At 51.6% G+C, this 10,584-nt stretch overlaps 1 protein-coding gene across 1 annotated transcript in view; it reads left to right on the top strand.

Moving 5' to 3' along the window:
* The first annotated feature begins 286 nt into the window (after positions 1–286).
* STX3 (syntaxin 3) overlaps positions 287–10,584 on the top strand; it is a 36,213-nt gene continuing 25,915 nt past the window's right edge. The window contains exon 1 of the mRNA XM_007455675.1: positions 287–671. Within this exon, the coding sequence (XP_007455737.1) occupies positions 642–671 (30 nt within the window). The 5' untranslated portion in view covers positions 287–641. The remainder of the gene's footprint in view (positions 672–10,584) is intronic.

Below are 10,584 nucleotides of genomic sequence, written 5' to 3'. Positions count from 1 at the left end.
CTTTCAGCTCCAGCACGCAGTCCCCAGGACCGTGCGCATTCCTTTACTTGGAATGCCCTTCCTCCAGGCAGAATTAATTGCTCTCTCTCTCCCACCTGTTACGGCACGAAGCACTTTGTCTTAGAGTTCCTCGTTTACGGGATGTTGGCGCCGCCTAGCAACGAATCAGTCTGTTGAGGGCTGGATCCTAGCACAGAGCCCGGCACAGGTAGTGAATGGCTGTTGAATGGAAAGGCTGGAATTGAGGTCAGACCCACTCGCGGCGGGATCTCCCATTGCTGCTCCATCGGGGGACCTGGAGCTAGGGGGAGGTGGAGTGAGAGGCGCGGAGGGTGGCCGGGCGGCGGCGGGGCACTGGCCCTTTAAGGAGGAGCGCGGGGCGCGGCCCAGGTAAGGGGCGGGCCCGCCGGGCGGAGCAGCTCTGCGCGTCGGCGCCGGCCAGGGAGCCGGATTTGGAGTGCGCGGCGCCGGCTGGGCCGGAGGGGGCGGCGCGGCGGAGCCTCCAGTGGTCTCGGACGCTCCTTCTCGCCCGCAGCCGCCGCCCGCCTCCGCCTGCTCCTCCGTCCTGGCCGGGCCCGGCCGCCACTTCCGGCCGCTCACCTGGGACGCGCTCACCTGCCTCCGGGCGCCTGGGCACCAGGATGAAGGACCGGCTGGAGCAGCTGAAGGCCGTGAGTCCCGCCGCACCGGGGAACCGGGCGGGCCGGGGGCTGCGGGGGTGGAGCTGCGCGGGAGAGGGTCTTCCCTCGCTCCCCCAAATCGAGGCTGGGCGGGGGGAGTGCGGGGCGGGCGCAAGGCCCGTCCTCCCCAAGCCCCAGACGCACCCACCCCTCCTCTCTGGGGTCATGTGCCGGTGGTTCATCGCTAGGCTGCGATTTCCCGGGATGCCTCTAGTCTCCTCGCCGTCCCCCAAGCTGGACAGCATCAGTCTAGAGATGGGATCCGCGGGAGCTGGTGGGTGCTTGGGTCCAGCGGGGCTCTCTGTGAGATCAAGGGTCACTCACCACCTGCCCCATGCTGCCTGGCACTGTGCCCAGGACCCGCCTCCTCCCACGCTCCTCCTCGTTTCTCTCCTGGGGGACGCTGAGACGACTGCCTTCGCCCCCGGAGAGCAGCTCTAGCGGGTGACCTCCCGAGCTGTGAGCTGGTCAGGTGCCTGGATGGGGGCCAGCTCTTCACCACCCAGCTGTCTGTAATTATTAATTCCCCCTCCCACGCCCACCCCCATTCTTGGGACAGCTGTGGTCAGGGCCAAGGATCTGAAGGTAGATCGTTTCCGGCTCTGCTGCACAAAAGCTGTAAAACCTTAGGCTACGTCCTCTTTTGAGCCTGTTTCCTTATCTGTCAAAGGGAGATTGATATGCCTTAGAGATTTGTTATGAGATCAACTGATATAATGGGGCTTAGTACAGAGAAGTGTTAAAGCATGGGTTAAGTCCAACATTCATTGATTCATTGAACAAATAATTATTGAGTGTATTCTGTGGGGCAGGCCCAGTGCTAAGCCCCGGGGATTGGGCGACCCAGGCTCTGTCTTAACGGAATTTAAAATGTAGCCCGTGATACAAGGTAGTCCATCTACTTGGGAGCTTGTCAGAGCGCAGAAGCTTAGGCCTCAGTCTGGACCTATGGAATCAAAATCTGATTATTCATAAATCTCCCCGGGTGATCATGAGCACATTGAAGGTTGGGGAACAGGGGACTGGATAGAACTGGGTTTGCCTCCTGGCTCCACTACTTACCAGCCATCCCGTACTTAACCTTGGAGCCGGAGTTATGTCATCTTTCAAATGGGTAGTTGTGAGGACTAAACCCAAGAGAGTATGCAGAGCCCTCTGTACGGTGCCTGGCACATACAGGACTAAGCAACGGTAAATCTTAGGCTTGTCACTGCGAAAGCTCTTCGGAAAAATAAAGCCTCGTACAAGTGTGAGGGGCTTCTGGGCTGATGTCACAGTTATTTTTCTTTCTCCTCCGTTGTCTTGGCTGAGACCTTCTTGACCCTCTCACCTGCTCTAGGTAGTAGGGCTGCGGAGGAGGCGGGGGTGATGGGGAAGTGACAGAGGCCAAGGGGCAGCCACCGATGGTGGGAGTGAGCCTCCCAGCCTCCTACTTGCTCTTTGTCATCTGAGCCTCATAACATCCCGTATACTGTCAGGGCAGAATTGATTGCCTCTGTTTTTAAAGGTGAGGAAACTAGAGCTGGGACTGGGAAGGAGGGAGGCCCCAGGTCACAGAGCTGGTGAGGGCTCGGCCGGGGGAGGAACCCAGGCTGCTGACCCCTCTTTCCCTGGAGCACGCTGACTGGGGCGGCAGAAAGGGAGGAAGAGTGTGGTTTTAGAGATCTTCCTGGAGCGCGCAGCAGGCAGTCCCAAAACAACGCAGAACTGCAGGCGGAGGTGGCGCCCTTCCTTGCGTTAGGAAGTCCATTCCATGTTGCCTGACCAGGGATGGAACCTGTGCTCTCGGCAGTGAGAGCGTGGAGTCCTAACCACTGGACTGCCAGGGAATTCCCTCCCACGGCCCTTTCAACGGCCACTGCCAACAAACAGCACAGAGCCTTAACTGAGCTTTGAGTTCCAAGTATAAATTCACTTTGCCGGGGAACCCAAGCAGGTCCCTTTGCTTCCCCGAGCGTCACTGTTACCTTCTGTAAAATGGAGCTAATGCTGTGTTTCTCCCTTTATCTCTTGGGGATGTGGTGGAAGTGAGATTGTAGACGGCGCCTTTATGATGGCAGTGCTGTTCTGACATCACAGGTGTTGTTCCAGCCTTGTGGAGCAGGGGGATGGGTGGTAACACTGTGCAAGAGGCCCCGGCTGTGGGTTCAAAGGATTCCAGTTGTGGCTTTGCCCTTTAAGAGCTGTGTTCCTTGGTGTCACTTTACCTTTCTGCTCCTCCAATCCCCCTTTGGAAAGCGAGGAGTTTGGTTGATCTCAGAAGCCCCTTCTGGCAATATTAACGTTTTTCTTGAAGACTGTTGTTAAGGTTTAGATGGCTTTTGCTTCTGGCCCACCTCCCCTAACCAGCCCCTCTTTCCCCTGGGAGAGAGACCCCCCGCCCCAGCAACAAGATAACCATCTTGTCTCTCTGATTCCTTTTATCAACGTTTGCTAACTGCATGAAACCAATTTTACCCTGAGCGCTGGTGCAATCTCTGCTGTGAGGCTCTTTCTAAACTCTGGGGGAGGCGAGGCGTTAACTGCCTCCAGACAGCTGGGGAGCTGTCACGTGCAGGGGATTAGCTCTGCTCCGTGTAGATAGGAGAAGACGTGAGAGTGGAGAAGTGGGGCTGATGGGCAGGCGCGAGGGCTCTGTAGAAAGCGCGTTTGGTAGTCACAGCTGCCCGAGGATGGGCTGGGCTGGCAGGACATGGGAGGGAGGCAGGAAGCTTGCTGGGATGTTGCATGTTGTAGGGATCTGAGTGCTTTTGGAGGGGAGGGGAAGCACATGAGGAGATTCAAGGCCTCCGTCAACTCTGAGGATGTGCGTTTCTAGAAATGCTTCATTGTGAGCCCGTCCCAAGCACTGGGAGGCTCAGAAGTCCGTAGGACTGAGGTCTCAGAGTTGCTCCTCTAAAGTGGGTCATCGTACCCTCCCTCTAGGGTCACTGAGGGTGAAACGAGATAATCCGTGATAATCACCCACCACAGTAAATTTGAGTCCCCCAAACTTGACCTGCTGGGAGCAGCATCCACACTGAAGGGCACCCCTTCCTGCGGCTACAGTCACAAGCCCTGACTCATCTTATCTCTTGCATGGCTCCTCCTGGCTGGCCATCCCAGCAGCCTGCCCCTTCAGGGACATCAGACAGGCTTGCTAGGAATGTGCGGTGCCTACACCCAGCCTGTCTCACAAGGCGCTTCCTCCTGATTTCTCACCAGCTGAACTTTGGATCCGCTGAGTCCAGACGATTCCCATCCAGGAACCTCTTGCCTGGCCCTCTTTTCATTCAGCAAATGTTTACGGAGGGACTTCCCTGGTGGCGCAGTGGTTAAGAATCCGCCCGCCAGTGCAGGGGACACGGGTTTGAGCCCTGGTCTGGGAAGATCCCACATGCTGCGGAGCAACTAAGCCCGTGCGCCACAACTACTGAGCCTGTGCTCTAGAGCCTGTGAGCCACAACTACTGAGCCCACGTGCCGCAACTACTGAAGCCCGCGCACCTAGAGACCGTGCTCCGCAACAAGAGAAGCCACTGCAAAGAGAAGCCCATGCACCGCAACAAGGAGTGACCTCCGCTCTCTGCGACTGAAGAAAGCCGGTGCGCAGCAATGAAGACCCAACACAGCCAAAAAAAAAAAAAAACAACCCAAAACAAAAAAACCGAGCGCCTACTATGTCCTAAGCCCTCTGATAGGTGCTGGGGATGGGGATGGTAATGCTGATGAGCACATACTTCTGGGCCTTAGGGAGGTCACAGTCAGCTAGGGAGACACACAAGAAACAGACACAGTGTCCCATCCCTGGGACAGAAGCAACCGCAGGAAGACCCTATTGGCCAGCCCCTGGGGACAGGGCACTAGGGCCTGGGGGCTCTTCCCAGAAGAAGTGATGCTCCTGTTCAAGTCCATGTTAAGGCTGAAATCTAATTCCTTCAGAGGCATGGGGAGTCTCCTAAGAAGGAAGGCAAGGATCCTGGATTTTCTCACCCATTCTCCTGTTGGCGAGTGCTTCACACAGACAACACGATCGGTGCTTTTTGACCTCTGCGTGCCTAGCATCCTGCTGGGCATCCTGTTAGGCAGAGTTATTAATTTTTTTTGGCCACGCCACATGGCTTGTGGGATCTTAGCTCCCTGACCAGGGATCGAACCCGGGCCACGGCAGTAAAAGCACTGAGTCCTAACCGCTGGACAGCCAGGGAATTCTAGGCAGAGTTCTTATACAAAGTCCTGGTCTGAAAGAATACATGGTCATATAGGGAAAACAAAGGGGTATATTCCATGAAAAGAGAACCCCCAACATCAAAGGTAGATAATGCTCATAGAGAAGCAGTGATGTATGGAATGGAGGGCAAGGACTTTGGATCCCTGTGGAGATTGATCTGTAGAGAACTGGAAACATCTTGGGGTTTACTGGTTCCTCCAGAGCCAGCGCCAATAAGGACATGCTAGTGAAATCAACCACCTGAGGCCCTAAAGACCAGACTGACATTTTCACTCTTTCTGTTCTGTCTTGTGTCTTGCTGCCTCTTAAATGGCTTGTCCTTGGCCTCCTTCCCCATTTCAGTTCCTCAGGAGCACGGTTATAGTATAACCATCAGAAACATGGAGCTGTACGTCCCCTTTAGAGCTTAATTCCTTCCAAGACTATTTAATGAGCCCCAACTACGTGCCAGGTGCTTTGGAGCACGGCCAGGTTGTAACACCCTGTCTGGAGACTCTGTCCATTGAGATTCCATCCTTTGGTGATAAGATTGCTAACTGGTCCGTGGTTCCTTCCTCACTTCCTCCCTCTCCCTGGCAGAATTCATCCCCTGGGAGAGCTGTTCTGCCGTGAGCAGGGCTGAGATGAGAGTGATAGGGATTGAGTAGGGATTACAGACCCATCAGCCAGAAGCCAGAGAGAAAATGCTTGGCTGAGAGCAGGGGATTAGTGTTATTTTTATTCCTGGGAGCGGGGCAGGGAGGCCAGGGGTGGGGGGGGGGCTGTCGAGAGCCTGGGGAGAAAAGATTGTTCATGTTGTTTTCTCTCCCTTCAGGGCTCCTTTCCCCTTTTGTCAAAATTCCTGCCCATCTTCCAAAACTCACTTTACAGGTAACGCTCCCTAAACTCAGCCTAGAATGTGCCCCCTCCATGCCGGCAGCCCTCATGGGCTGCATGTTGCTTTGCAGTGAAATATTGATACTTCTGTTAAGTCAGCGGATTTTTTTCTTACCATGAAGTGGGCTTGAAACCACCTTCCATCTGTTTTTTATGGGTTGGACTCTTTTGCCTCCTAGGTCTCGTTGTCTTTAAGATCGATGGCTCTATTACTTGGTGTCACCGTATCAACTACAGTAACAATGATCATTTATTGAGCTGCTACTTACTGTCGGAAAGGACTTGGGTTCGGTGCCTTACACACCTTGTCTCTAATCCTCTGAACCCCACAAGGCAAGATGGTGTTATATATTATTGCCATTTTACAACTAAGGGAATTGAGGCTCAGATTGGATTGAGATTCCCCATCTGGGAAGTGGTGAGATCAAGAATTGAACAAGTCTGTCTTGCTTATTTATATCACCCTACACTGTATATAATCATCTCCCCAACTACACTGTACGCCCTTGATGCGGTGGCTGATGGGATGTTCTTCTGGGGTCCCAGGGCCAGCACTCTGCATGGTAGTTCCCTAGTAAACACTTGTCCATTGACTGATCAACAGCACCTTGGCCCTTACACACCCCAGATTCATCACTAGGACTTTCCATCCCCTCTGGGTTGGTGCAACTTTACCTGCTTGAAGTGTGGCGTTTACTCAGCGAGCCCATGAATTTGCTAACGAAGCCAGAGGTCACTGTTCTGTCCTCGGGGATGAGGATGGATGAGTTCCAAGGCTCCTAGCTACCCCAGCCCAACACCTCACGGAGGGTTGCCCCTTTTCAGAAAGACCGTGAAGGGGAAGATGTGGATACCACGGTGAAAATCTAGCAGCCTCGTTCTTCCCCTGGAAAATCTTATGTGTCCCTCAAGGCTCAGTTCCAGTGTCATCGCTGCAAGGAAGCTTCCAGATCTGGCCTTCACCAGGCCTTCCCTGGGCTTCCACAAACCTTTATTTTTGTCGATATGTAAAAGCAGCCACGTAACGTTACGTTAAATCCTCCTCTCTCAGAGCCCAGACCACACACGCCTCATTCCCCCAGTGTTTTCACTTCCCAGCCCACAGCTCAGAAAGCTGTAAACCTTGCTGCGCAGTGGATGAACGGGGATATTCTACAAATGAACTTGCTGGGAGATTCTGTAGTCCCGAGGGGCCTTACCTCCAGCCTTTTACATTAGGCCCCTTTGTAGCTTCCTCCCCTCGTCACTGTCTCCCCTGTTAGGTCAGCCTGTTTTCTGGCATTGGGCCGTGTCCATGGCAACATTCTCCTGTCTCCATCTGGAGACGTGAGTAAGGTTCAGCCCCCCACCCAAAGAGATTAGTAGAGCATATACTATCTGGGTATGTTTAGCTGCCTGGGTCAGGGCAACGCAGTACAGCAGCGAGATTGCTTTTTTTTTAGAAATAAACGTTTTATTCTAGACTAATTTTAGATTTACAGAAAGGTTACAAGGACAGTACAGAGAGTTCCTGTCTACTGGCTTTCCTCCATTGTTAATATCTCAAGTTATGATGGTACATTTGTCGAAACTGAGAGACTGACCTTGGTGCATTGCTATTCATTAAACTCTAGACTTTATTTAGATTCCATTTGTTTTCCCATGGATGTCCCTTTTTCTGATCTAGGATCCCACCCAAGATAACGCATTTCATTGAGCTGTCATGTTTCTTCAGCGTCCTCTGAGCTGTGACAGTTTCTCAGTCTTTCCTTGTTTTTCACGACCTCTTTGGTACAGCGTCTGTGGTTTAGTGCTTCGGATGTTTGTGGGGGCGGGGGTGGGGGGCTGGGCTGCAGGCTACCGCTGGAGGTGGGGGTTGCTGTTAAGAGGCGTCAGTCCATGGTGGTGGGGGACAAGGCTCTGGCACTCACTGTCTGCATGGTCCTGGGGACGTTGCTTGCATCTTTATGCTTTATAGTTTTCTCAGCTGTGGGGTGGGGAGGCTCCCCAGAAGATTCTTGTAGAGATTAAATGCCTTGGTAAATAAATATAAGGCACATATCTTAGAATCCTCATCCCAGGGTGGTGCTCAGTAACTGTTAGGTATTATAACTATTAGTGAAGTGCTCTAGCAGGATCATTAGGGAGAGGGGCTCGTGGGACAGAGGCTGAGGATGCACTAGAGAAGACACTGTGAGCTCCTTCCTCCTTCCTGTATCCTTGGCAACTGGATACTGTGGGCTGCTGAGGGGGCAGTGGGGGGTGGGAGGAGGGGGCGGAAGTCAGGAAAAAGTGGAGGAGGCTATGGTAGGGGAGGAAGCAGAAGAGGGTAACCTTTGAATCTCCTTGAATGCTCCTGGGGTGAGAGGGAAAGCAGGAAAAGGTGTGGTCTTCTCACCCCAAATGGACTTCCTGTAGGTATCCTTTGCGTAAATCCATGCAACCTTCAAAATTTCCCCAGAAGTCACCTTTGCATCCATTTTCTAATACCTTCCCCTTCCCTGGGCTCCGCCTTGAATTCAGGTGACGTTGTGTGCCCCATCTTCTCCAGGGTGTACAATTCCTTGTGCTAAGTGCCGTCATCATTTACCACATGGCATTGCAATGACCTGTGTGCCTGTCTGCCTCCCATTTGAGACCATGAGGTCCCGAAGGGCAGGGGGTGCTGAGTTTGGTCTGTGTTTCTCCAGCGTTCTGTACTATTGCTTGGGAAATGATAGATGTTCAATAAATACTGTTGGCTGAGTAGATGGACAGATGGATCTGTCATTGTGGATGGGACCTTGTAGTGAGTGAGAAGGAGAATGTAGTAGGTGAGGTGGTTGGTTATGAGACCCCAAGATCCTTCTTTAAAATAACCCACTGTGGGGCTTCCCTGGTGGCGCGGTGGTTGAGAGTCCGCCTGCGGATGCAGGGGACACGGGTTCGTGCCCCGGCCCGGGAAGATCCCACACACCGCGGAGCGGCTGGGCCCGTGAGCCATGGCCGCTGAGCCTGTGCGTCTGGAGCCTGTGCTCCGGAACGGGAGAGGCCACAACAGTGAGAGGCCTGCGTACCGCAAAAAAATAAAATTAAAAAAAAAAAAATAACCCACTGTGAACACTGGGTTGGACCAAGCAGGGTTCCAGCCCTGGCTTTGTTCCTTACTAGCTGCATGATTCTGGATGAATTAACCTCCCTAGCCACAGATTACTCATCAGTATAGACAACATCTGCCCGCAGGGCATTTTTGTTTTGTTTTTCCTCCTTCCTCTCTTTAGATGAACTTCCATCCCTTTTCCCTGCTCCTCCTCTAGATCTAGCTCAGGTCCTGAGAAACAAAAGCAGAGGCATTAACGTGGCATGTGGGGATGAAACTTTGATGATTTTTGCACCCAACAAATGAAATGCAAGATCTTTTCAAGCACACATAGAACATTAAAAAATACCATTATTAAGACATAAATAAAATGTCAAATCCCACAAAATGTTAAACATATAGGCCATGCTCCCTGATGTTGATATAATAAAATTAGAAATTAACAATACAATCACAGTCCTCCCCAGGTTTACCCGCTTTGGAAATTTAAAACCACCTTTTAAAATAACACTTGGGTTCAAAAGAAACCAAAATGGAAATGACAAACTATTTAGAAATGAATGATAATGAGAGTAGTAAAGGTGAAAATTTATGAGAATGTCGCAAAAGCAAAATTCAGGAGGAGGTTTATTTCTTTAAATCCATATAGTAGAGAAATGACTTCATCCAAATAAATGAACTACAATTTAGCTCATTCTAAGGGTCCTGCTGCCACCTTCTGAGAATTGGCATTAGAGTCGCATCTTTTGCAGAAACACTTTTTAGAGAAAACTGTCTGCATGGCAGGGTCTTGGGAGTTTAATATGTACCCAGCATTGCTCTAAACACTTCACATGCATTCACTAATTTAATCCTCACAATAGTTCTATGGGCAGATTATTCATGCTACAAACAAGGAAACCGAGTCTCAGAGAGGTTAAGTCACTTGTTTAACGTCACACAGGTACTTATGTGGCAGAGCTGGGTTTTCAACTCAGGTAGTCAGATATAGCTCCACATACCTGCACATTCATGGGATTATGTGCACTGCTATCTTTTTCATTCATGCCTATAGATTAGATCAATTTAGTTGTACTGACATTGCAGCATCCCCTGAAATAAGTGAGGGCGTGTTTCTGATCCAGCATGGTAAGGGCATCTTCAAATAGAGTGTAGAGGGTAAGAACTGGGGCTCTTGGCTCCCACACACCTGCTTTTGAGTCCTAACTCTGCCACTTATTAGCTGAATCACCTGGGACAAGTTATTTAATCTAATTAAGTAGTTGTCTCAGCTGTCAATGGGGAAAGTCCTATTTGTCCCTCATAAGGTTGCCGTGAGAATTAAATAATATGTGTGAAACCACAAGAGTGCCTGCAACAGTATATACGCGTATTATCTGGTGGTATCATTGTTATGGCAGAATGCATGGAGCAGGGCCATCGGGAACTTTGCCTCTTGTTCAGTTGTCCAGCGACTCACTGGCCTTGGGTTTATTCCTCAGTGTCTTCATTTCCAAATGGGGCCAATTCTTGCCTCAGACTGTTCATCCAGAACAACATCTTGAAAGTAAAAGTGCGAGGCTCACCCAGGGTACCGTTATCGCTTGATTTCCTCAATCGCAGGTGTTAGGGAAGAGGCAGTCAGTGGAAAGGGGAAGCGTTCCCTCTGGGAGGGTTTTGCTGGAAGAGACCACAGTGTAGGAGGGAGAAGGGGCATAGGAGAAGGTCCCTCTGACTCTCAAATGGGGGACAGAGAACACTGAGTGCCTGTTGAGCTGACAC

This window comes from Lipotes vexillifer, unplaced genomic scaffold (genome assembly GCF_000442215.2).
Source record: "Lipotes vexillifer unplaced genomic scaffold, Lipotes_vexillifer_v1.1 scaffold977, whole genome shotgun sequence".
Lineage (NCBI taxonomy): Eukaryota > Metazoa > Chordata > Mammalia > Artiodactyla > Lipotidae > Lipotes > Lipotes vexillifer.
The sequence above is the reverse complement of the archived record's forward strand: the minus strand, read 5'-3'. Positions and strand labels throughout refer to the sequence as shown.